The sequence below is a fragment of the Sylvia atricapilla genome, chromosome 8 (assembly GCF_009819655.1).
Source record: "Sylvia atricapilla isolate bSylAtr1 chromosome 8, bSylAtr1.pri, whole genome shotgun sequence".
Classification (NCBI taxonomy): Eukaryota; Metazoa; Chordata; class Aves; order Passeriformes; family Sylviidae; genus Sylvia; species Sylvia atricapilla.
The window spans coordinates 13,711,154-13,737,428 of record NC_089147.1 but is presented as its reverse complement, the minus strand read 5'-3'; the positions used below and the strand labels follow the sequence as shown (position 1 = coordinate 13,737,428).

Genomic DNA, 26,275 nt, shown 5'->3' with positions numbered 1-26,275 from the left:
TACTCAAGAACTGGGTGTGCTTCTCCTTCCTAGCAGGTTTCACTCTTGCCTGGACACTTCTGTACACCGGGAATAGCTTGGCTAGTAGGACTGCACCTGAGTCTTTACTCCATGCTTTAAATTACGGGGTGACCACTAAGCATGGTGCAGGTGGAGCAGGGGAGTGTTGACTGATTGGGATACAGAGATGGCTGGGCGAACACAGCCTCCAAGAAGCAGTTTCCTGCACAGTGAGATGGGTCTCACTGCAGCGCATGCACTTGGGAAAGGGCAGGAGCAGGATTCCCCAGTCTGCTGCAACTTTTGCAGATATCTGAGCCGATGGGAAGTCTTCTGTGGAAGACAGTAGGTCTGTGACAGAAGCATTTTAAAGGACTACTCTCAGAGGGGTAAAATTCAGCCCTGTGCACTGGGAGTACATGTCTCAATGGACAGTGGAGAGCCTCACACGTTTCAGCTCACGATATGGAACAACTGGCCGACCACCTGAGCTCCTCCCGCCCCCTGCGTAAAACAGAGCTGGTGCCAAATCACTCCACAGGTCACTGGGAGTTTGATGCAAGTTTCCCAGAAGTTTTGGAGCATGCAGTGAAGTATGTTTCAGTGCAAAGCATAGCTGCTTATTCCACCTTTATCAACCAGTGGAGAAAAATGTAGAATTCATTGTGACATGCACTGAAATGTCATGGGGAAAAAAAAAAAAGCCAACTTCTCAGCAGTGAAATCACCCTGTCCTGCAAGACAGACAGACAGACAGACACCCCCCGTCCTCGACCTCCCCAGCCCCCCTCCGTATTTTGTGCTCTGTCCCAGCAGAGGGAGCCCGAGTTTATTAACAAATCCCGATCCCGGAGATAGCTGCTATCAAGGTGCTACCAAACCCCGGGCAGGATTCTCACTGCTGGAGGAAGGCAGCAGAAGGAATAGGGGTCTAGTAGTGATATTGAAAGCAGGGCTATGTTTTCAAGCAGAGAAGCAAGCGAATTGTTAGCCAAGAGGCCCCGCAAGGAGCTCTGCTCCTGGAACATGGCAACCACATCAAGAAATGGGTGGCCTGCAGCAACCAGCAGACATGCTCATTGCATAGGGAAAACATTTTGCATCAACAGCTGCAGCAAATCCACACTATGATGGATGAATTGAGTTTAATTTACTTCAGAGGTTATTTCAAGGCAGTCTGTAACCTGTATACCTGCACTTGTACTGGGCTGTCCAGTTTTAATCCTGTCGTCTGGACAGTTCTCCCAACAGTGTTCAAAGCCATCGATAACTGTGGTGCCAAATCCACAGCTGTTTGGCACCTTGTGCCTGAGTCTGAACCCATTTGGGCTGCATGGCAATGCTGTAGAACCCTTCAAGCACAGGACAGTGGCCCTGAGCCACCTAGCATAAGCTCTGGCACTGGTTTCACTTGGTTTTGAAGGCTCTATGCTAGTGCACAGAGAACTGAAGGAAGCATGAGCAGTTTTAGTGAAGTGCCTTCTCAGAGCTTATGAGGATGCCCTAAGTTTTCTCTGCTGATAATGTGAGATGAAAAAGTTCCTAGGGAGACAGATGATTCCTGGACGTGTGGGTTTTTTTACAGCCAGCAGTTGCACTGATACAACGGATGCATACATGGGTACAGGATTATCTGGGAGAAAAAAGGTGGTGTGACTGGGGTGCGAGAGGGTCACAGATAATTTTAGACCAAATCCGAAAACCATTAGTATCATTGCAAAGCCCCTCATTAGCCTAAACAAGCACAGCCATTCTTGTTTTAGAAGCTGAGTAATAAACTGTGACATTTTAGGACGCAGGGATGGGAAGACAAATGACTCAGGCTGCACTTTACAGAAAGCAGCAGGCAGATATTTTCCGAGGCAACTTTTAAAAGGAAGGTTAAATTTCTTCAAGATAAGGAGAGCTCGAGCTCGCTGGAATGCATCGCGACCCCCCCTCCCCACCTCATCCTATGATAACAGCTGTTGTGTTGGAAACCTAATGCTGATGAAAGAGTTAAAGGCCGGTTGATGGGCAATATCGGTGACACACCTCTGAATTGAGCATACTCCTGGAGTGAGACTGCGGACTGGTGTTACTCAATGAATAGAGGCCACTCCAAGGGAGTTTTTCCTTGAATAGAATGGGGTCAGGGAGCCGCTTTGGGGAACAATGGTTGCCACCGGCTAGCTGAATTTCTTACAATCACACACCATACCCCCTGATCAAATAGCTCCTTTGTCAGTCTGATATAAAAACATGTCATACAATGATGATCTGGAAGAATGACAAGAGCTGGCCTTTCAAAGAGATCAGAAGGGCTTGTTTTGCACAAAAAGAGCCCCCATCAGAGTCAAGACAGAAAAAAATGGAGAATAAAAGGGGGTGAATGGAAACAAACAGCAATAACAACAACAACAGAAAAGAGGGCAAGTTGGAAACTTAGGTCTGGCTTGTTTCACAGCATCCCATATCCACAGCAGTGTAGCACGGTCGAGTTGAAACTCTTTCAGTATGGACGGGGATGTCAGATTGCGCTGCCATTGGGTTCCCATTGTCATTCTGCACTGGGACAGAAGAAATTGCTGGATGGGAAAAGGTCACTTGGCCCAACGAATCATCTCCCTGCCCCCCCGAAAATGTCTCAACACCATCTCTCTTCTTTCTCACTGTAGTTCACTCCTCTGCCTTTTTAATACAATGTTCATCTGCTGTCTTTATGCTCCTGTACAAAGTTCAGATTGCTCAGAAGGCTATTCTTGTCCACCAGTTCATGTGAGCTGGAAAATGTCTTTATTCTTCTGTACTACCTTGTTAACTTTATTTTTTTTTCTTAGAGTGTGTACTCTCTTTTGAATCTCTTCTCAAGATTTTCAGGGACATAACTGAGATTCTGGATGGAGAGAGAGTTTTTCCCCAAATAATGTTTTAAGATGTGCAGGGAAGTGAATCCCTCTCTGCTACTTGCAAGTGAGCTGCATTCCTACAGTATCTGTCACAGGAGTCCCAAGAGATGGCATTTACAGTCATTACAATTACTTGCAAGCCAGAAAAGCTCAGCAGACCTGGAAGTGGGCAACTAAAGCTGCCAGGCAATTTCAACACCTAAAAGTGCTTCAAAAATTTATATTTAGATTTTAATCTGGTATTGTATAAAATAAGAAGTCAGAACAGTCAGAAGAAATCATAGCATGTAAAACACTGAGCTCTTGGAAACTGCTCCTGAAAATACAATCACAATAACAACACACCAAAGCTTTGCCCCATGTTTAAATTCTCTGTTTATTTTTTTAACCACAGCACTTTCTCTAAAGAGAAACAAAACCCAAAAAACATTGGTAATGCTTCCAGGAGTTTGTATGATTAAGCACACTAATTGGGTGGTACCTTGTAGAAAGGATAAATCCCTGCACCTTTTTTTATCTCCAAGAGAAATATCTATTATCATCTAGGATTTCTTTGTTGTACAGGTTACTTGCCCTTTCTGCAACTTTGTACGTAATCAGTTATACTCTTATGCATGTTACTCAGCATATTCAGTTCATTTCTAAGAAAAATAGGTAAACTCTATTTAGAGAATACTTTGTTTATTAAATACAGAGAGAACATTTATAAATACACACACAACACTGACATGTATAAATGAAATAGAATCAATACTGACCTGAACAGCTAAGCTCTTCCATTCCTTTACCTAAAAGCCTGTACAGCATAAAATTTGGGTCATAATTAATCATCTCTTCTCCTGAATAAAGGCCTGAAAAGCTGGCTGAAAATAATTAGGCCACATCCTGGGTGCAGGCAAAATTAGGATACAGGTTACAAATTCTGGGTGGGTTAAGTTTTAAGACTGTTACTACCAGTGTATTTGAGGTGGTAGAGGAAATACAGGACACACTGTGCAGTGCTGCTTGGGAATTAATTTGGAATTGTAGTATTAAAATTTGCACCACAGTGAAGCAGTGCAGAAGGTAGGTGAGACACAGCATTTGTAGTGTGAGCAGTCAGAAACTAGACACTGGAGAAAGTATTCAGGCACCTAAATAAAATGTTTTCAGTGGTCTTCAGTACCCAGCAGTTCTGCTTGATTTTCAGAGCTACTGACAGACAAACGACTTTTGAGTTTGTCAGTCTGAAAGGCAGGTTTTAGTGCTTGTATTTATGGTTGCTCCAGCCTCCAGCTGGAAACCACACGTAGCAAAGAAGGTGACAATTCAGTTCTCAAATGGGATGTACCTGCCCTGGGACCAGCTGTTAATGTGAACTGAACACCTGGTAAGTGGTGAATGGGTTTCTGCAGTACTGGTTTTGATGTAGCTGCTGTTAAAGCATACCAAGACCTCATCATTTTGTTATCAAATGGGGCTACGTGAGAAGAAGCCCTTGGTGTGCCATTACCTGCTGGCTGGACTTTGTAAGTCCAGTTTGGCTGGGAGAGTGTTATGCATGTCCTAAAGGACTGGGGCTCTGGTCCACTGGGTGTGATATCCACTTGGTAGTAATCTGCAACTTCACAGCACCTTTATTTTTCTTACTTAAACTATTTTGAAACCTGTTGTTTAGCTTACACTGAACATTTCTGTTTTGTGGTTGCTCTTGGTTGCTGGGTTTTCTTTATCATGGAACTTTTGGATAGGTGGATAGTTTTTGTGTTTTCTTTAGGTGACACCCTGTTTCACTATATAGCAGCATAATTCTGTTAAACACAGTGATAACTCTTGTTTACAGCACCCTCACATCTGGTCCTGAGACCCCGGACAACTCTGGGAAAGAAAAAGTATGTTAAGGGAGCACTCACTGCAGAATTAACTGTTCCAAAGATTGGAAGGCATAAGAGCCAGCTTTCACACACATCTTAATTTTGTCTCTTTGTCAACAGGTTGTACAATCAAAATTTAAGTGACACTTCTGTCTTCTTTGGGCTGCTGGCTCTGCTGTGCTGAATCTCACCTGTTCAAGTTTCCAGTGAACCTTCTTGCATTCTCCTCTGGTTCTTACCCTGCAGTTATAACCTCAGTATTGGTAGCAAGCCTGGAAAATTTCAGAATGAAAACTGAAACCTTCCAAAAGGTAGGAGCAAATAAAAAACAGAGGATATTAATATAGCAACAGCTGGACTTCAGCTTTAATAACGTATATTTTTTTAGAGCACGTAGCATTTCAGATCAGACAGAGGTATTTCTGTGTGCTCCTGTTAAATCAGGCTTCTTGCCAATAACACAGTGAGAGGCTGGTACACTCTATTAAAATATTAATTACCAAGCCCCTTTCTTTTGATGGGTCTACTAAAGATACTTCAAATGGATATGTGAGAATTGATCAAAGATTCTGCAGGTTGTTGCCACTGCTCACTGGGCATTTCAAACCAAAGGAGAACCTGACTCCCATGAAAAAGATACTGTGTTTTTACAAGCAATAAAAAAACACTGGTCACTTGATTGCTATGGGGATGGATATAACTAAACCGGGCTTTCTTAAGGCAGAGAGCACGATCTAAGAGAAACAAAAAAAGACATGGGAGAGGGAGGGAAAGAGCGAGCAAGAGAGAGCTGAATTGATTTCAGTCTGTTCAGGTCTAGCTGGAAAACACAATGCAGTGAAACGGTCCCTTAGTCGGCAAGCTTCTTTTCCTACTTTTTCCCATGGTTTGAAGTGGAGAGGGAGGGATGGTATTAGAAAAAGTGTGTATGTGAGAGAGAGAGAGAGAGAGAAGGCTGTAGGAAAGGCAGAGAGATGAGAGACATCATTTGGAAGGGTGTAAAATAGTCCTTTCCTTCTGGGAAGTGGAAAACTTTGATGTCCACGTCTCTGATTTTAAAGTGGCAGTGTCAGGTTCAGGCTGAAAGGTCCTGATATTTGAATCTTTGTGCTTATACTCAGGACTTTGCTTGTGCACACACCTGCACATCCAAACACCTGCCAGGGCATCCACACAGCAAATGGGCCCTACACTTCAGAGGGGCAACAGAAAATAAGCAAGGAGATGGCTTTACTGGTTCCTTATACAGAGATTCATGCTAGAAGATTCATGCTGTAAAAAAGGCACATTTGTAAGTGTGTGCGTGGAAAAAGACATAACCAAAAGGGGAAAAGTGCTGTGGGCTTTACATGCCTCAGAAAGCTGGGGTTTTTTTCCTGGCATTACTAATGCAGTCATTGGGCTCAGAGTGTGTTAAAGGCTCACAATGGCTAAACAGACGAAGAAGCACAATTACAGGTGATGAGAATAATCTGTGATGAACATTGTGATTTGTCAGGCTTCACCACACTAGTAAATTCAGTTTCAAGAGCAACAACCTATGTCTGTTAATCAGATGTCTTCTCTCCTCTGCAGGGGCATGGACATCTTGCCCAGCCTGGGTGTTTTGTCCTTGAAATGCATTTCAATATAATGCTACTAATAATTCAGACATAGTTAGAATGGTAAGTCCACTGCAAACTGGAGGAAAAGAGAAAGGATAGGACAAAATTTAGCACTTGTGGCAATCTAGTGAATTCTGGTAAGAGTTGATCCACTGTGCAAACATATCTTTCTCCTTTTTTTCCCTTCTAAGAGCAGGAAGGTTTCTGCTCATGGTGGAGCTGAGAGGGCTCATGCTCGGCTGGGCAGCAAGCTAATCTCACTTGAATCTGCACCCAAAAACTGCACCACATGCTAACAGGCTGCAAAACCAGAAAGGCATTTGAGAATTGTGCAGTTTCAGATCAAGCCCATGACAGATGTAAATGTTACTGTGATGGCCTGGAACTGTGCGGCCTCTGTTTCAAGCCAGAATAGAAGCATATGTGCATGGGGTTCCTTGTGGATCCTGATGGGAGACAGACAATGGATCAATCTATGTTCAATTGACAGACCTCCTTTACTGGAGGGGGAGATTTTGACTTGATTCCCTGGAATGCTGGCATTTTACTTCCCAATACTCAATTTTCAGTTTAAATAGATAGAGTGAAAAGCTATTTTCATGGCAGGTGGGCTAGAGAAGGGAGGTTTTAATGACTCTTTATTCTTGGATTTATAATCTGACACGCTGTATGCACGTGTTTGTCACAAAACTGTGTGAGGTGCCCACCACCCAACCATGCATTGTCCAACAGATGTTAAAGCCATCAAGTGTGTTTGCTTCCAGTTCCAAAGGAAAACATTCTCTATTTTGGAACCTGGGATTTCTTTTTTAAACTGATCTAAACAAACAAATAAAAATAGTCTTAGAGAGCGGGGCCTTATGTGATCATAAGAAACTGGGCAAGCGAGGATCTAAGGCCTATTCCCTGACCCATAAACTGGGTTAGTAATCAGTGGTTCCTGAAGTTTGTTATTGTCATCACAAAACCCGAGGTTAGGCTGTGGACTATTTAAAAATCACGTGCACTACCAATACGGGGTATCTAAACATACACTTATTGCAGTGACAAAGCATTAATTGCTCCTTATAACAATACCTGAGAGGTTCAGTCACAGCGGAGACCATGTTGTGTGAGGTACCGTAGGAGCACAAAAAGGACAGTGATTTCCCCAAAGCGGGTACAGCTGAAGACCCCAAATCTATCATCAATCTGGGCAGTGGGACTGTGCCCAAGTGTGGTGCTTTGCTGCAGGACTAGGACCTACTATGTGTGGACAGCGGGATACCGTCCTTATTTTTTATATATATATGTGTGCTTCATTTGTAAGAGGAGAGAGGGTAAAACCTGCCTTATGGGTTGGCATAAGCTGAACTGAATAGAAACAAAGGCTGTTTCTAGCACCAGCCAGATTCCTGTTGCTGCATTGTAAGTCTCTTAACTTCAAATTAATGAATTCTATGTTTCAGTAATAAGAAATAGAATTAATCAGCAAGAGATAAAAAATGTCAGCTTCCTGATTGAGAAATCATACAGTGCAAGAAAGGACAAATAGTGAAATGTTTCCTCTGACTGTAGAAAAAGAGAGAAGTAAGCCTAGGATTCTAATAATTTTGCATATTTGTAGTTGTTGCAGGTAGTTAGGCTCTGTCTTGGTTGCCTGGTCAAGGCAGACACAAAACTATTTGTAGGATTAAGTTTGCTCTCTTTTCTTAAACAGATTATTACCTTGTAAGTGATATGACAGCAGTGAATCCTCCAAGAGCAATGAACCCCTCTGTACCCATGGGCACAGGATGAATTAAGGCACTGTCAGACTTGCTCATGGCAGGTGAGGAACTGCACAATGTAGCCATATAGGTGAAAGGAAAATGCAGGATAAAAGAGTATCACAGTCACTGCTACACCAAAGATATTTATATTGCTTTATAAAGACTCCAAAAGGTTTTGGAACTACCTGTGGAATTAATAAAACCTGAGCTGAGAATCCCTTAGAAACAACTTTGTATGTCTTGATCTCACTCCCAAAAAAGCCAGCAGTATTTGAATGTTTAGTTCCTCAGGTTTTAAGTACAAAAGGAAAAAGCCCCTAAAATATCTTCATAGGTAGCCCCTATAAAAGAACAAGATTCAAAAGCATTCCTTCAGGAGATCAAGGACGGTCCAGCCTTTGAAGCCTGGAGGATTGGGAAATTTAAAGATCTTTGTGGCAATCATATTGTGCCATTAGAAATCTACCATTTGGAATTGTAAAGCGTTTAAAAGGAATGATTCCAAATTCCACAGCTGTCTGGTGAATGACAACTTGATGTGGCCTGGGGGGGAGGAAGAAGGTCATTGTTGGGAAAACAGTTAAAATGAACATTTTCTGAACAGATGCTTTAGATAATACTTTGATAAATGATGTTTAAAACAAGTAAAATATTCTGGGTGACTTCCTGGGAAGAACAGATTAGTAAAACAAACAAACAAAACTCAAAATACAAAGACAAGAAATAGGTATAAGGCTTGTACTTAGCAAATAATAGAGGGCTGTTCAAAATAAAACACACAATAAACAGAGTCTGAACCAGCAAGATGAGACAATTCTGCTGGCTATGGGAGGTGATATATTTTTTTTTTTTGCACTGCTGTTTTGCCAAGCAAGAAAGATTCTGGAAGGCTCTGTTCATTTTGATGAACTGCAATATCTACAATATTTGAGAATCCCTTTTTATTGCCTTTCTTCCCCAACCATTCAAGCTCTGCTGCTCGATAAAAATACAAAAGCATTGCATGTGCCTAGCAAGTGGATAATGAAAGTGATCCCCTCAGTTTAGTATCTTTGTCAGCAGAGTGCAGTGAGAAAAGTAAACAAACAACATCACTGATGACCAACTAATTTATGGAATTGTTTGTTATCATTATTTTCAGCATAATCATGACAAAAGGTCCCAATCCTGTGGCTGTTAAAAACACTGTAGGAATGGCAGCTAGCTGTGTGCCCTTAGTACTCATCAGAAGCTCCTTGTGGATGGGGTTTGGAATAGGGTGTGTTGAGAATATTTTTAAGGGATATTTTTCATCTCCCTTTAACAGAACCCATGAAACGGCTTCTAATCCTGGTTTCTTCTGGCAAATATTTTATAGATAAAACCAAATCAATATGTATAATTTGGGAGAAAATTTAAAAGCAGAAAATTTGCCCCCAAATTCAGCATAACCTTTCAATTTTATCCTCTTTAATCCTTTGATAATTTTTGTGCTTCTCCTACAGAAAAGCAATTTTGCTAATCACCTTTGTGCCAATCCCTGCATTCCTAACAATAGCGTGAACAGCTTCCATCAAAGTCTTTGATGTGGGAAAGACACACACACACATATAATCTGAAAACAATTCAGCTCCTTGGTTCTCAATGGTGAGCACTCTGCTTTAATAGAGTGCAAGTTCTGTGGAGGTTTCTAATCCTTTCTGCCAAACAGAAGAGACACAGTCAGGTAGCACACCTTATTCAGAAGTTAAAATAACATGTTACTTGCTCTTAGAGAAAATCAAAACAACTCAAGATCAAAAACAGATTCCGCCAACCCTAACGGGATAGACTTTCTACTCAGATAACTCTTGATCTAAGTGTGTAACAAGTAACCTGCTTTAATCCCTCAAAGCGATGGTGTTACAGATAAGTACTGTAGTAGCAGAGGAGGTGTCTTAAGTTTCAGAAATACACAAAAGCATTGGTTGGAAGGAAAAACAAAACAAAGAGCTGTCCACATGAATGTGTCTTTAGCTAGAAAGGTGTATTTGAGGGCACTGCAAATAATAAAACCCCTTGAAGACAGAAAAAAAGTGACAGGCAGGTATTCAAATGGTGTTTCTCCAAGCTGGATTTCACTGACTTATGTGGTTAGGGCTTTGCAGATATAAGCCCCCTGATTTTTAGTTTACAAACCCTGCAAGCCATGATGTTAGAATGGTCTGCTACTTCAGCACAGAACCCTACCCTCTTCTCTAGAGGTTCAGAGTGGTCATGAGTCATGAAAGAGTTCGATCTTTGTAAGATTTGGGAAAGATACATTATTATGCTTACACTGCACTGAGTACCTGCTTTGAGTCCTTTATTAGAGTGTGAACACTGCAGTGGAAATGATCATGGTACACACACAGTTTTAGGAATGGTTCCTTCCTTGGTTCTTGCTCCTGCAGACACCTACATATGCACTTACTCTGGCATTATTGTGAAGACTAAGGCCATGGGGTTCTTAGTCTGCAACGCACAGCTCTGACAGCTCTGCAACAGGCAGTATCCAAAACTATGCCTGAGAAAGTGTGTGCAAGGGTATGCAGTTGCTGGTACATTTCTCTTAAAAAAGAACCCAGAGAAAGTATTGGCTGACATCTACATTTCAGGCAAATAATGACTATTGTTACTATGTTGTGACGCAATTATCCATACTTGAAAACACTGTCACATTTAAGAGCAGGGTATCAGAATTCTTTTTTTCATACTGCTCTATGTCCCCTGCTTGGAGCATGGGTAACCTTCTCCGAGATTACTGGGTATAAACACCTTTCATCTTAACCAAGTATTTCACAGTTGTTTATACCTTGGGTTATGAATTGGAGGTCACTAAGGGCCCTCCTCTTCAGATGCACTTGTCCATACCTTGTACCTGGTATCCCAGAGGGTCATACTGCATGTGTTACTTTGCATCCAGGCTCCTCCTGACCTGCACCAAGTAGTTTCCTTGGTAAAGCAGCACAGCCACAGCTGGAGACTGTCCACCAGAATTTGGGTTCCAGAGTGCAGAGAGACACACACTATGCACATGCTGCCTTTGTAAAGAGAGCCTAAGACTAGCAGAGACCCCTTGGACTGTCTTGGTCTGACATCCTGAGTTAGGACTCTCCAGGTCAATTCCTAGTTACGTTTTAGCAGTTGTGGTCAAGCCCGTCTTTGTCTCTCTCTTTCTTTAAGGAAAAAAACCTGAAACTAAACCCGACTGGTATTGTTCTTTATAAATCCAGTAATGGTGAATCTGCCATAAATCTTGGTAAGTTGTTTCAACAGTTGAATTTATTCACTACAAAAGCACACTTTATTTATTAATTTGTTTCCCATCACCTTCTGTCAAGAGATTTTATCTCTTTGTCCTTTAAATGGAAGATCCAGATTTTTCTTCCTGTTTCAGTGCTCATAAGGTATGATCACCTCACACCTTAATCTTCTCTTTAGAAAGCTAAAATAGATTGAGCTCTTTGGGTCTTACTGCAAAACATGTTTGACAGTCCTGTAGTCATTCTTTACTACTCTTCTTTGAAACCCCTCTATTTTAAAACATCCTTCTTGAAATGTTGTCTGGACAAATTATTTCCAAAACAGTCACAACAGAGTCAAAACCAGAGGTAAAACAACTCCCAGCTCATGTTTTTTTCCCAGGACAGCACCAGCCCTTTGGTCACAGCACTGCAGAAGGAGCTCACATTCAGCTGATTATTCATCTTAATGAAGTCTTTACGGAATTGCAGCTTTGCAGGATAGAGTTACATCCTTTCAGTGTGACCTACATTCTTTGTTCCTAGATGGGAGACTTAACATTTGGCTTGACTGAAATACATATGATGTGATTATGCCTAAACTTAACTTAGGGCTACGTAGCCATACGCATCCTTTGCCTCTTGCCCCAAGCTTTGTGCCTCCTACAAAACTTTGTTAAGAAGGATTTCAGATTTTTTTCAGATTGTTAGCAAAAATATGAAATAGTGTAGGGTGCATAAGCAGTCTCTGTGGGATCCTACTAGAGAAAGACCAACTTGATAATAAGTATGTCTTTACGGTAACCATTTTAAGACAGAGAAGTCACTCTGCTTTTAATAATTTTAATGTTTCAGACAATATTGTAGTCTGTTACATACAGAACCAAGTTTCATACCATCAGAAAGATATGAAATTGACATAAAACAAAAATTGACACAAAACTACATTCACACAAAGTTTTCCATAATCTTAAGCAAAATTTGTTGTATTTCCTCCCTTTCAGCTGGGTACTTAAGTCCTGTACTAGATGTACAAGATTTCACCTGAGCTCAAACTCAGGTGGAGAAATTTTTAATTACTTTAGACACCCCTCCTTAAAAATGCTGATTAAAAAAATCTGCTGCCTTCTGAAATTTCCCTGACTTCCAGAGTATATTAAAATTCAGTGTAAATGGACCAGAGAGCTTCTTATCCACCAGTTCTGAACCTCTAAAATAGAAGGCTTCCAGACCTGGTGATTTATTCATAGGAGTATTTGAGAGCTTGAGATTAGACAGACAAGATGACCTCCTGGAATATGATGCAAGTACTGTCAAATGGCCTGCATGCTATGGTAACCTCATTATATGCTGAAATTTATTATCCTACTCCACCCTGCAAAATGAGATGTAGATTGTGGTGGCTAAGTGATACCTGTTCAAAGCATTCTAGGCAGATGATAAACTTCTTGTAATTTTTTTTTTTTTTTTTTTTATTCTGAGGGAGAAATTTCCCCAGCATTTCAGCCTTCTGTAGAGTGGAAAGAAGTATAAGAAAGAATAGCACAACATTAGACTCATATTTTCCTGCTCTACTGTCTGTGGAGAGCTACTTTGCCATTTTGGACCAGAATCCTTCTGCGTTGTCAGTACTCCAGGCTCCTGTGGATGGCAACAATGACTCAGTTATTATGAACTGTTCTTTGGAGGTGTGCTTGTGTATGGGTACACACACGTGTGAACTGTGAGCACTTTTCAGAGCCCACTCTGTGGAGCTCTGGAGGGGGGAATGGACTGCAAGGAAGGGTGAAAAGCAAGCCCTAAATCCATTGTATCAAGGCCTGCTCCTATGTGAGGAAGACCCTTTCTTTTATGCGTCACAGGAATCTGGGAGTGTTGAAAACTGCTGTGCGGCACCAGATGACCCCTGCTGTCACTTCGTGGGTGACAGGAGCTCCTGACCCTGGTCAAGGATAATTAATGAGCATTAATCACCTTGCTGTTAAACTTCCTTTGCCGGGGTGCAGTACCTAGCTGGTGTTGCTCCAGGTGGTGAGGCAGATGTTCTGGTTACCTGGGATCACCATCCCCACCATTAATTGTTCACGTTATTAATGAACACTGGGATCAGGTGACGTTGCTAATCCCAGATCGGAAGATAGGACCCGTGAGCCGGTCGTGGCGTGGCGAGGGGGTGTGGGGGAGGGCAAGTGGCACAGAGGGAGTCCCAGCGGCTCCCGTTAATGAATTAATCCGCTAACGAGGGTGGGCTCGGCGGCCCGTGCCCCCTCCGGTCCGGGCAGCCGCCTCCTCCCCCGGAGGGGGCAGTGACAGGCAGCGGCTCCTGCCCCATGTGACTGGGGAGCGGCTGCCCCGTCCATGGCTTGGCCTCCCCCGGGCAGCAGCAGCTCCGGCTCCCGGGGAGGAGGGGCGGGAGCTGCTGCTCCATGGGGAGGAAGGGCAGCCCCCGATCCCCCCAGGCGGAGGGGGGATCCCGGGCCGCCTCCCCCTCCTCCCCGCTCTGGGCCTTACCTGAGGAGCTGCTGCTCCTCATCTGCTCCTACCTGGACGCGCAGGCCTTGGGCCGCCTGGCCCAGGTCTGCCGCCGCCTGCGCTTCCTCAGCAGCCGCGATGTCCTCTGGAGGCGCATAGCCCGCGGCTGCCTCAACTCCGGCTTCACCCAGCTCGGCACCGACCTGTAAGCGCGGCCTTCCCGGCGGAAGGGCGGGGGGCGGCGGCCGCGGCGGCCAGGAAAGGCCGGGGATGCCGCGGCCCAGCCGGTTGCCAGGGCCGCGCCGCGCTCCTGGCGTGGCCGCCGCTGGGCCGCGAGGGGCGGGGGACGCGGGGCCATTCCCGACGCGCGGCTGCGCCGCCCTTTCCCTGCGCCAGGAGGGGCGGTGAGGGCACAGGAAGGGCCTCCCTGGGCGGGGGCGGCCGGTGGCGCACCCCAGGGTGGCGGGGCCCAGCCCCGGCACTGCCCAGACGGGCTGGGGGAGGCGCCTCTCGGCCCCGCGGGGGAGCGGGCCGGGGTGGCCGCGGTTCCAGGGGTGTCTCACCGTCAGGCCCAGCGGGAACCCTGGAGCGTGAGGCCCACCCCGCATCTGGAGAGCTGTGTCCAGTTCTGGCCTTCTCAGTACAAGAAAGACAAGGAGCTGTGGGTGAGGGTCCAGCGGAGGCCACAAAGAGTGATAAGAGGTCTGGAACATCTTCCCGTTGGGGAGGGGCTGTGGGAGCCAGGCCTGTTCACTCTAGAGATGACTGAGAAGAATCTCATCAATGCATATAAGTATCTCAAAGGCAGGTGCCAGCAACAGGATGAGTAGCAGTGTCCATAAACTAAAACAAAGTTTCACCTCAGCATGAGGAAGAACTTCATGCTGAGGGTGGCAAGACGCTGGAACGGCTGCCGAGGGAGTGCGTGGAGTCTTCCTCTGAAGACATTCAAAACCCACCTGGACTCATGGCTGTGTAACCTACTCTTGGTCGCCCTGCCTTTGCAGGGAGGTTGGACTAGATTATATCCAGAGGTCTTTTCCAATGGTAATAATTCTGTAATTTTGTGATTTTAGTCTCCAGACCCCTCCAAACACTGAGCCTTAGGGGAGGTTGGAGCACAAGGAGATGGACAGAGCTGCTGTTTGCAGCTGCGGTAGATCCTGTATGCCCACATCCCTCCCCACTTCTGAGCAGTGATCCTTGCCATGGTCTTGAAAACACTTCAGAGAAAAAGCTGCAAGGGAGCAAGGCCTTGGGACAGCATCCTGGGAAAATGCTGGAGAGTGGGCTTCGTGCATTCTTAGGTGAAAACTTTTGTGGGCCCCCAGGAACACGTGTCTTAGGTTCTCACAGAGCAGCTTGCTGGTATAAATGGTGATGGCTGGCACAGAGAAGGTGACTCCTGGACTTTTCATGGCTTCTGGATTTTAAAGTTTTGTGAATAGGAATTGTTTGAGGTTTTTTCCCTGGGGTCTTTATTTTTCCCCCAGTTCAACAGCACAACATAGGTTAGGAATAGGGGCAAGCTCTCTAGGTTTTGCAGTGTGTATGACACCAGCATCTTTCTAGACAAAGTGCCTTTTGGACTTGGGCCTTGGCAGTGGTTGGTGAGGATCCAGAGTTTGCCTTTGCTCTCTCAGATTTGGCTGTGTACCAAATGCCACTTGGAGGCAACCTCACAAAGTATGCTTTCCTTCCTTGTTTAAGGATCCCAGGAGAAGTTTCTGTTCTTCAGATCTACAAATCCCTTTCTATGGCTTCTCCTTAGCTGCCAGCATGCATCTTATTTGTCATTCGGTGACTCAGTATTGTTTCTGTAAACACTGTGGTGACATGATTCAGAAGAGGGATGGCAGGTTTTGACCCCTATTTTGCTGTCTGATGTTGCTGTCTCATCAATGCATAGACTTTAGAGAAAAAACTATGGCTTCTGCTGGCAGGAGCAGAAATTTGGTGGTGCTGAAAATCCCTGTGTTGGGTTTTCAGGCCAGCACTTCAACCCTCTCGGTGTTCACAGGTTGGAAGTTAAGCACAGTTCCCTTGGAAGTCAGCAGGAACAAGCACTGTGGAATTGCTGCGCGTTGGATTCTTGTCTACTGTGATATATGATTTTGTCTCCTGAGGAAATGAAGTTCTGTATTTTTCATTAAGAATAAGGTGATACTCTGCTCCTTCAGTTGCAGGAGGGATCAGGTGTACAGCAGAGCAGGTGCAGTGTGTGTAAGGACCACCACTTCCTCCTGTGGAGGAATGCACGTCTATAAACAGCTACAGAAGAGATTTGCTAGGTCAGAGGGTTTCAGAGAAGGGAAGGCTGCTTGAGTATTGTGAACTCACAGGGATTTCAGTGCTGTTAGATTTGCTATGAACAGGGTTTTTTTTTAGTAATTCTAGGATGTACTTTTGTGCCATGTCCTATTTTCAAGTTTTCATCAAACAACTCCAGTACCGAGAGCTGCTTTTAGCATTGGTCAGCACTTCCTTGGTCCTGGGGAGTTCAATCATGGGTAACACACCAAGTTACATTATAAGTGGTTATGAAGAAACATTGAAATATATCTGGAGGATTATTCTTTTAATTACTTTTAACTTCATAGAAGGCTCAATCAGTATCCAGTTCCTTGAAATAGCATACCAAATCCTGTGGAGAATACCTGAAAAGGAAACACTTGTTTTCCCGGGATGGAGATCCAGCATCTGGGGGCAGTTGTAGGAGATTTACCCCAGTAGGGCGGACAGTTTGGCAACAGATAAAAAGCAAGGATATATTGCAGAACCAGGAGGTCTGGATATCTGAACATCTGCAGAAGAACCAGTATGACTGCATGTGTTGAGTTGTAAAATTTGTGCTTAGCTGAAGAAGACTTGGATAGTCTTTGTGGCAGCTTAAGGGTTTTAACTAGCCCTGTCTCTTCTGTAGCACTTGCTCCTTGTGCATGTCTCCAAGATCAAGAGCAATCTCCCAGATTGCTGCTCTTGCAATTGGGGGAGTAAGATTTGCAGAGAGATCCTGTCTTTTCTTGAGTAATCAGTACAAGTTGGGAGTTTAGGCAAGCTTCTAGGCACACCATCCTTCATAATAACAATTCTATATAGGAACCTGGTAGATTGCTCATGGAAGGTTAAATTTGAGCTGAGTATGTATTTAGGCTAAAATATTACAGTGTAAATAGAGTGGTGATGAAGATGATGAATAGCTGGACCTTCTTGATAACTGTGCTTTCTTAGTGATACGGAGTAATTCTTGAGTTTGTCAAGCTTGACTTTGGCTCACTGAGGAGCTGAAGCTTCTACTGCATGTTCTGGCTAATGTTGCATGAGGTGAACACTAGTTTTTACTTTTGAGAGGTTTCTGTGCAATACTGTGTGCAATTGAGAAAGCAAAGGCGGGAACCGTTTATGGTTAATATACTTAATGAAATAACGTGCATGGTTCTCACATTAGTTCTTAAACTGATGGTCCCTGGGAGGCTGGCATAAGTTAAAAACTAGTCTAGGGAGTATTTACAGTTTAAAACAAAAATCCATCTCTGAATAGTTTGATTATTTCTGCTGTTAAGTGGCTTTTGATAAGCCATCTGTTAATGCTTTGTAAATAGCAATAAATTTAAGCCTAAAGGAGATAGCTGTGAAACTTAACCCCTGCCCCCACTTACCCATTTTTTAAAAGGTGATTAACTTGAAAATGACACTATTTCTTTAAAACGTTGTTTCTCTTGGTTATATCTTCAGATAATTGTAACAATGAGGATCAGAAGGAACAAGCTTTATCTTGTATGTGAAAAAACAGTTTGCACAGTCAGCTTGCTTATAAGACTTCTTTCTGCCAAAATAGGGAAGAGGTAAAATTGCTAAGAAACTGGTTGCAAACCCCTAGCTGTTAGCAGGGAGAAGAAAAACAGTAGTAAATGTAAAAAAAAAAATTGATTTTATCTAATTAAAAAAAATTATCATCCGGGCTACATACTTCTAAAAATTGCCAGCTGTGGTTATCTCTGGACACCAGCTTGCTCTTAAATTATTTTAAGTTGCTAATGATGTCAAAGTAAGATGTGGACTTAAGCCCAGACATTAGCTGTTATGCGAAAGGCATATTTCCAACGTTGACAATCTCTCATATTTTCCCTTTCTGGTAGATTCAGCCAAATGTAGCCACAGATGTAAGCCAAGTTAAGTATTTAAGACATGGATTCAATTGTGCTCTTGCAGGGGAAGAAAGAAGTTTTCTTTGATGGATGTATCTGTACACTTCATTCCTTTGGCAGAGGGGAATCACTAGATTCACATTCACGTGAGTCGCTGTATGTTAGGGATGGTAGGGGCTGATCTGGAAGAGTTCTTAAAGCACATTCTCAGTGTTAAAAATGTGCTGTTTCTTTGTCGAGTCAGCAGTAACTAAATGTTCAATAGAATATTGTGTCATTATTGTGGAAGCACAGAGTGGCTTTAGACAGATGTGCTTCTTGGCATCTGAACTGTGAGTCTCTCCAAATCAGGTTGTCACTTTTTCTGTATAGACAAGGTACTTTTATGTACAGACTTGTACTGCTGCAAGACCTTGTTGTGAGGATGGCAAAAAGGGAGTCCCTATGCTAAGATTTTTGCTTTACTCAGTCGCAGGAGCAGCTGAAGTAAAAGTTGAGCCACGTCTTCACAATGTAAGGTGAAAGGAGAATTTTTTGTTTCAAGGATGTGTGGCAGCATATCGCAGAGGAGTTAAGGCTTAACAACACTTTCTGCAGCTCAACTGTAGCTGAGTAGTAACACAAAGCCTTTGGGGCTTTTGGTGATACAGTGATATTACAGTTGTGAGCTGTAGTCTGTGTCTGTTTTGCCAGCTGTTGTACAGGCCCAGCAAGAGCCGTCTCTGCACTGACGAGCTTGCTGCCTAAATAGCCAGGGTAAACAAGGGCTGGATGGTAAGGAGAGGCAGGGAGATGTCAACCAAGCTGCCCTCTGTGCAGCAGGTCAGTGTCAGAGCCAGGAATAGCAGAGGGTGCTTTAAGCCTTTATCCAGGGCCTGCTTGCTGGACCACCTTGGACTGGAGAAATCGGAGAAGCAAAGAGCTTGTTGCAAGGTGATTCTTTTTTTAAGGCATGGAAGAAAGGAATAAAGTTGCAGCTGGGCTAAACTTTTTTCCTCTTTGTTACAAAGGAATTTTAGAGGGCAACTTGAAAGTTGGAACCTAAATAGCTTGATGATTGGCTCTTTGTAATGTATTAATAGATGTTAAAATATAGAAATGTTCCACTGCATGTTTTCCCTGTCTCCTGTTCTGCTTTGCCCACTAGGATCATGGTATATTCTCCAGTTCAGTGAAGCAGATTCATTAATGGACAGATTTATCATCTATGAGTATTTAAGAGCTTGTGTAAGCATTTTGGTGAGTTAATAAAGGTTGTGTTTTCTCCAGATCTTGGAAAAATGTATACACCTACAGGAGCAGGAAATGGCCAATCTGTGCAACTCAAATCCAAATGCAAACTGCAGCAATCATGGGAGACCTCAGCCTTCAACACTGGAGGGGGAGGGAGTGTGAATGCTTGTAAAGTTGCTTCAGTTTCCTTCATCTTTTAAAACTTGTTTTAAAAACAAAGTTTCATTACTTTAAGACAGAAATGAAGAAGGCAATGAACTGGTGCAGATGATGCAGAGGGGAATACTCTGGGGAGGATATTGTAGTAATAGAAAACGCATGGAGGAGGGAATGCAGCTTTTGCTTTGTGTGGGAAAAGTCAGTGGTTTTTATAAACTGCTGTTATATTTATTCTTACTCTGTCTGAAGCTGTTAGTGCTGAGCAGGACAGATCTGCCAGGACAGCTCCACAACGTTGAAACTGCTGCTTTTTCTGGGAACGTGAAATTGTTTGTAAGAGCTCTTTGAGGCCAGTGTACCTTCCTTTAAGATCTTCACAAGTTCAAAGAGGAAGAAGAACTTCATGGAGTTCAGGGCTTAAAATATGTGTGCTTTGTTTGTTGCTGTTACCCCTGTTGGACTAGGTATGGGTTATTTCATTCTATCCAAGTACTACCCTGACAATCTACTCTTTCAAATCAGAATGCGCATGACACCTTTTCAGCAGCTTCAGGTTTTCTTATAATCTTTCCAGGGCAGTGCATTTTTTGAAGAAACCTAGATTTCATCTCCAAAAAGCCTATGCAACTCCCTGAGAAAGACCAAACCCTGCCTGGAGTTTCTAGCCAATATGCCATGGCAGTCATTTGTAAGGGAGAGGGCATCAGATGGCAGGGTGGCCTGGCTCGGTCTTGGTGGTGGTGGTTGTTTTGGGAAGCCTTTGTGAAAGTGTGTGTCCTTGCTGTGTGCACAGAAATTTGTTTGCACCTCTGGATATTATGACAGCCTCTGCCTTCTTCATGAGGTGACTTCATGAGGTGAACTGGGGCTCAGGCCAGTTCACAAGAGCTGTTTGGTGGAGCAGTTGACAGCCTGGTAACATCTGAAATGGCATAGACACAGCAGAGGAAGCAAGGAGCAGTGAGGAACAGTCAGCAGAGCTCTCTTCCATCTCGGAGTTATTTGAACCCATGTCCCACAGGAGAGGGGAGCACAGAGGACAGGCTGAACATGGCAGTGGGGTAAATAAGGGTCATGTGCTAAAGGAATTCAGTTGGAATTTTTGTCCTGGAAGAGACATTTTGAAAGCTAGCTGACTTATTGAGGACAGCAACAGGGGCTCCTGATATAAATAGCTTTTCCCTCTCGGCTAGCTGTTGGTGGCCCGTGACTTGTAGCTGCACTGAGATCCTGCCACTCAACAGGTGTGTCCCGACTACACAAATAAGTGCAGTTGGTCCTTGTGTTGGCCAGCCTTGCCACAGGGCCAAGGTTGATAGTGGGGCTTAGCCACTGTGACCTGTTTGTTCTCTGTATGACCCTTCCAGTCAGGCCTCAGGCAGGCTGGTGACAGCTTTTATGCAGACAGCAGATTTTGTCCACAGAAGAAATTCAGTCTCAGCAGGTCTCTGCAGCTCATCATTTCCAGATGAGCTCTTCAGTACTTACAATGTAGTAAAACATGAAGGACTTTGGTGGATTAGGGTGCCCCATGCAGCTGGGAAAATACACTGTATGACATGTTGGTGTTATCTTCTGTAACACTGTCTGTGTTGTTGCAGGCACCACTGTTTTGGCACATGGTGAAATTGTAGACAGCCAGCAGAAATCTCCCTGGGATGCAGTACAGCACAGAAGCTCTTGCTGTTGCAGAAATACCATTTCTGGTGGCAAAGGACTTTGGATGGGGAGGGGACCACTGAAGGGAAGATCTGTTGGAGGTGAAGCTTTAGGAGGTGATGTGCTCTGGCCGAGTGATTCTTTCATTGCTTTCTTTTGGGGCCCAGGCCAGTAACTGCCTTGGTACCTGAGGTCACCTGGGTCAGTGGTGCTGTGTGGGGACATTTCCAGGCTCTTACTTCAGCAGCTGGGAAGTGGGCTCCAGAAGGAATATTACATTTCTTTTGGTAACTCTGCCAAGAAAGAGAGGAAATTCATAATTTGAGCAAAATACTTGTAGCTTTTTTTGTAGGGTGGAGAGAGATAGGAAGGGGGAAATGAAAAACGCTTTATAATGGCTTGCTTGGGATGACTTTTCTCTTGGAGCTCTCAGGCTGTAAGAAATGTTCACCTTCTCTTTCTTAGTATAACTAAGTCTTTGTAAAGGGAACCTCCATCAGGAGTGCATGCAATTGGAAACATGTATTGTACTATGATTTAGGATCCTGATAAAGTGTTTTTAGGTGGTAATTAGCTAATAACAAAGACAGCCTTGTATGTCCTGAGTAATGTAAATTTATCAAATATTGATAATTGTGATGCCCTAGCAGAGGTGTAAAATGATGCATTCTAAAGGGCTTTGAGAACATTTTGGTTGAATTTCATTGTGTTTTCATAATAAGTGTTCACTGGTTCCTTCATTCTTTGTTTCCTGGCATCCTTCTAGGATGCTGGACTGTACCTAAGTTGCTTTCTGATGCAGGCCTGTGTAGGTCCTGCTAAAAATAGCAGTCCTTCCCCAGTGAATCAGCCTTCAGCAGTCTTGAAGTTCACTGTTGGGCTTCTCTGGGAACACAAATGCCAAGATCTTGATTTCACAGAGTACTTAAGCATGTGCTGAAATTTTAAGCATGTGGCTTAGTATTTTTCTGGATTGTATACTACGAAAGATCAAGGTATTCATTGGCCAGTGGATAGTGTTCCCTCCATAGTCACCTTTTTCATATAGCATTTGGCTTCATAAGGTGCTTTAGTCTCCTGAATCTTTGGATGTTCAACACAGTTGCTGAAGTAAGAGGCACCTGGTTAAGTCGACCACTCAGTGCAGATGTGTGATGTCTGTTGGCTGCCTCAGGTCATCATGGAGAAATTCTTAGAAGTTTGCAAGTGTAGAAAGTGGCTTGATCATGACTGAAACAAAATAGGCTCTTGTAGGGGAGAAAAGGAGTTTTTTATCAATTTGTTAAGTTTATATAATGATGCCCTTTTTAACTTTCTAAGATTTGAGAATTGTTCTCATGCATTGCAGTGGTACTCATCACTTTTTTTTTTATGTATTCTGAGAATTTCTCTGTGGGGGGTGCTCTTGAGGAAGCAAATGAAATGATCAAATTGTGTCTCAGCACTTGATTCCATAACTGGGCTCGATTTAACTTCTGGTATAAAGGATTGAATGTCTCTTAGCAACACTGCATTTCAATCTTTGCTGCCCCATAATTGGGAAAGGGGAGGGGTGTATTTGTCCAATTTCTACATCATCTTTCTCCAGATGTTCTGTCCCTTTTCTTGCATCTATTTTGAATAAATAAAATGTCTGGGATATAAAAGGAGGATACTTTCAAGATGTTTAAATTAGCTGGATCCAGAGTTGCTATATGGAGGAGGAATGCTGGATGAAAAATACAGCTATTAAGTGTAAAACAAAAGAAAAGACAAAGCAACACCATCACCACCCCCCTCCCAAATCCCATCAGACCTCCCCCATATAGTCTCTCCACCCAACCCTTATCCCCTCCAGACAAGAACTGTTGATATATGGGAAAGAACGAGGTGTCTTTTACAGGAGTAACTGCAATAGTGAACTGGGATTCTGGGCTGAGCCAACGTGTGACTCTTCAGAACTTCCATTCTCAGCAGCAGGAGGGTCAAGGCTTGTTAGAAAAGGGACCAGCAGGGTAAGATGGAGGCTGCTTTTTTGACCTTGGAGTCACCTTTTTCAGAGCCTTGGAAACTACATCTAGTCTTAATAGGGTTTATGCATTTAGCTCAGAATGTCTGGTTGGGCCAGCGTGCTTTGGGAGGGGGATGTGGCATGAGTGTGTTTTCCATCACTGTGCAAGCTGGTGACTTAAAATCTGTATGTGGGGAGAACTTAACTGAGGGTTGAGTGTAGGGAGGAGAAGTGCTTTGGAGTAATGAATGGAATTGGATGTAGGCGGAGAGCCTGAACTCTGTCTGGGAGAGTAATAAGCAATGATGAGAGTGGACCTGACCTGACTTTGCAGTACTGTGCATTCCTCATCTCAGGCACTATCAGGCCTCATGGGCTCTTGCAAGTGCTCCCTTTAAAAAGAGAATTCCTCTTCCTGCAGCCTAGTCTAGCTCTGTTTTGGTTTTGTTTGTTTGTTTTTAAATGGCATGAAAAATAAAGAGCCTGTAGGTTTGTAAGTTCAGTTTTAATTGGCGTGGCTCTACTGATCATAAATGTAAAGTTGCAAAGCTTTCTCGAGGATGAAAAGCTTTTCTGTGTGTGGTTTCTGTTTTTGTTTAGAATGGGTCTCATGCCCAGGAATGCAGTCAAATTATAATGGTGACTAAGTGCCGGAAAGCATAGAAAAGAGGAGGGAAGGGTGAGCAGAAAAAAAGGGGCCTGAGGCTATGGAAGGAAGGCTGGGAAAATAAGAGTCTGGCCAGACCCCAGGGCCAGGTTAGAGATTCCTACACCCATTAACAACCACAGGAGATGTTTATTTACAGGGAGCTAATCTTTGTTTTAAAAATGACAGAGTACCCAAAAGTGCTACTTTTGAGAAGTGGATTGGAGGGACTATAGGGATGGGAGTAGGAAACTGATTCTGATGAGGCATCAGTTCCCATCTCTCAAGGATCTTCCCTTCTCCCTATGCATCTGGGAGTGTTGGCTGTTGAGAAATACATGAATGTGGGATAAACTCTTTCATAAGTTTATAGTAAGTGGTTCATAACCCCTAGTTACAAAACATAAATTCTAGAGTTTCTTCTTGTTTGTAGTTTTCTGATCTTTTCTACCTAAGCAGCTCCAGCAAGGATATTAAGTAATTAAATTTATGATATGAGAAAGATGGGAGCTAAAGCTGCCTTTCCTCCTGTCTTTAATCAACTCTGGATCATGAAAACAAAACAGGTGTTAGACAGCTGCTTTTGAACTGGGTGTATTCATGTAGACCCTAAGGAGACCTTGGTCCCAGGTCTCTGTGGTACCTACTTTTTGTCACATCTTGAGGAGTATTGATCTTAGTTCATCTCAGCTCATTCCAATAACTTTGATTTGTAATCCAGCAACAGCTATATGAGCTACAGTCTCTCTTTCACTAGTTTTGTCTGACTGTAAAGAGAGAATTTTCCAGTGGTACGTTGGAATTCTCTGTCCTTCGGTGAGCTGCTGTGAAAGATAGCTTTTCTTGGGGTGTGTGTGCATTGGGTGGTTTATACTTATGATTGTATTTTATCTTTGGTTTGAACACATCTTGATTTCTGATTGTTCTGTCTGGTTATGTGATTGTAAGACAGATGAGACTCTGGAACAGTTTCTTGACTAGTCCTTCTGGATAGACACTCTCTGGCTTCTTGTTTCAGTGTTCTGAAACTAGTGAAACCGTCCTGAGTGTTTCCTCCATCTGTTCTTGTGTGGTGTTGTCCTTGTCCTAAATGGCTCTTTTCAGTGTATTAAAAGGGCGATGTCCTGTATCTCTGGTTCTTCTGGTGGTTTCTTTCTGTGTCATCTTGTTTGGATTACCTTTTGTCTGAACTGTGCTGCATTCAGTATACTTGGTCAAGTCTAGATCATATTTAAGGTTTGTGATCATCAGAGGTGGCTTTCCTTGCTGGTTATCCCCTGCTCTTGTCAGTGTTCTCTTCTTGTCAGCTCTCATGAATGTGCTCACTGTAGTGTGGCTCTGGCACCATCAGTGTGTGTCAGTTCACCATTGTGGAACCAGGGTGAGAACTTAACTGTGGCTATCTTGAGTGCATTTGTTGTCCAGAAGGCATCAGTCCTGGTTGCTAATCTCATCTCATCTCTCCTCCTCTGTCTGCAGAGCTGCTGGCATTCCAGTGAAGGAAAGGGTGAAGGTATCTCAGAACTGGAGGCATGGACGCTGCCGGAGGGACACAGTCCTGAAATGGAAATGCAAGCAAGTGGCTTCTTTCTCTTCTTTGTCATGTGACAACTGCTGTGGGGCCTATGGTTTGTGCTTGTGCCCTGAAATGAGATGTTTCCTGCTCCTTGTGCTCCATGGGGTCTTACGAGTGATTGTTCCTGGCTTATTTTGGCTATTGCTGGGTGTGGGGTAACTGGAGTTGCTGTCTTTCCCTAGGGATTCCTGCTAAGTGTCAGTAGTTTCTTTCTTAGTAATTTGAATGTTTCTTTGTTCTGATCTGTATAGTTCTAGTCACATTTAGCAACTTTTACTACAGATTTCTGGCTGTTGCATTCATGTCTACTGCTGTATACCATGAGCAGTCTTTTGTCCTGCTCTCACAATGAGCTCACCTTGGTTCCAGATGTGGGCTTAGGTGTCCCCTCAAAACACTTCATTTGTCTTCCTTGGTTTATCCTGGACCCTGAGTTGGATGTACAAATCTAAAATGCTAATTGCCATTAGTCTGCCTTTTGCTTCTTCACATTAAAAGAAGAGTATATTTGACATTAATGATAGGAGCTTGTTGTTAAATTCTTGTTTGCAAAGGTATACTTGGCTTTCAAAGCCAAGCATAAGATAGGTCTCTTGCCTGAGCAGCACATCTAAATTTTCAGCCTGCACATCATCAGACAAAGGAAAAATGAGAAAGACTATGGTTTGTTAGTTGCTGAAGAGCAGGGACCTTCTACTGAGCTTTCATGCCTTTTTGTGCTGTGTAGATGGAAGTGGTGGATAATGTGCCACTTCTTGTCTAAAGTGCTGGGAACAGCTGTAATGAGCAGAGTGGGTTTTGGTGCAGGCTGTATACCTGCCTTTGAAGTTCTTGCAACCATCTGTGAAGACAGGCTCTGTGGATATTAGAGATCATTACTAAACCAGCTTCCCAAGTGAAAAGGCAAGGACTGATTTAATGAGGCCACCATCCAAATGGCATCCCCTAATTTTCATTTATCCTGCTTCAGATTTGTTACTTCTCCTTATGAAAAAGCTACAGAAAAAGGTAAAAAGCTGAACTTCTGCAAAAGGAGAGTCACAGAAACTGGCTG

At 43.5% G+C, this 26,275-nt stretch overlaps 1 protein-coding gene and 2 long non-coding RNA genes across 4 annotated transcripts in view; 1 reads left to right on the top strand and 2 right to left on the bottom strand.

Moving 5' to 3' along the window:
- Nucleotides 1–2,283: 2,283 nt before the first annotated feature.
- Nucleotides 2,284–13,948, bottom strand: LOC136364088 (uncharacterized). The gene is made up of 2 exons (XR_010744100.1): nt 13,882–13,948; nt 2,284–2,549 (listed from the first exon to the last, which is right to left on the bottom strand). It is a non-coding gene; the product is annotated as an uncharacterized lncRNA (long non-coding RNA).
- The window catches only part of FBXW4 (F-box and WD repeat domain containing 4), a 59,340-nt gene continuing 46,710 nt past the window's right edge, over nt 13,646–26,275 (top strand). The window contains exons 1-2 of one of the 2 annotated variants that reach the window (XM_066323691.1): nt 13,646–14,015; nt 25,125–25,220. In XM_066323691.1, the coding sequence (XP_066179788.1) occupies nt 13,765–14,015; nt 25,125–25,220 (347 nt within the window). In that variant the 5' untranslated portion in view covers nt 13,646–13,764. The remainder of the gene's footprint in view (nt 14,016–25,124; nt 25,221–26,275) is intronic. The other variant, XM_066323690.1, reaches the window with a different exon arrangement.
- LOC136364089 (uncharacterized) lies at nt 16,270–17,766 on the bottom strand. Its single transcript, XR_010744101.1, has 2 exons — nt 17,470–17,766; nt 16,270–16,467 (listed from the first exon to the last, which is right to left on the bottom strand). It is a non-coding gene; the product is annotated as an uncharacterized lncRNA (long non-coding RNA).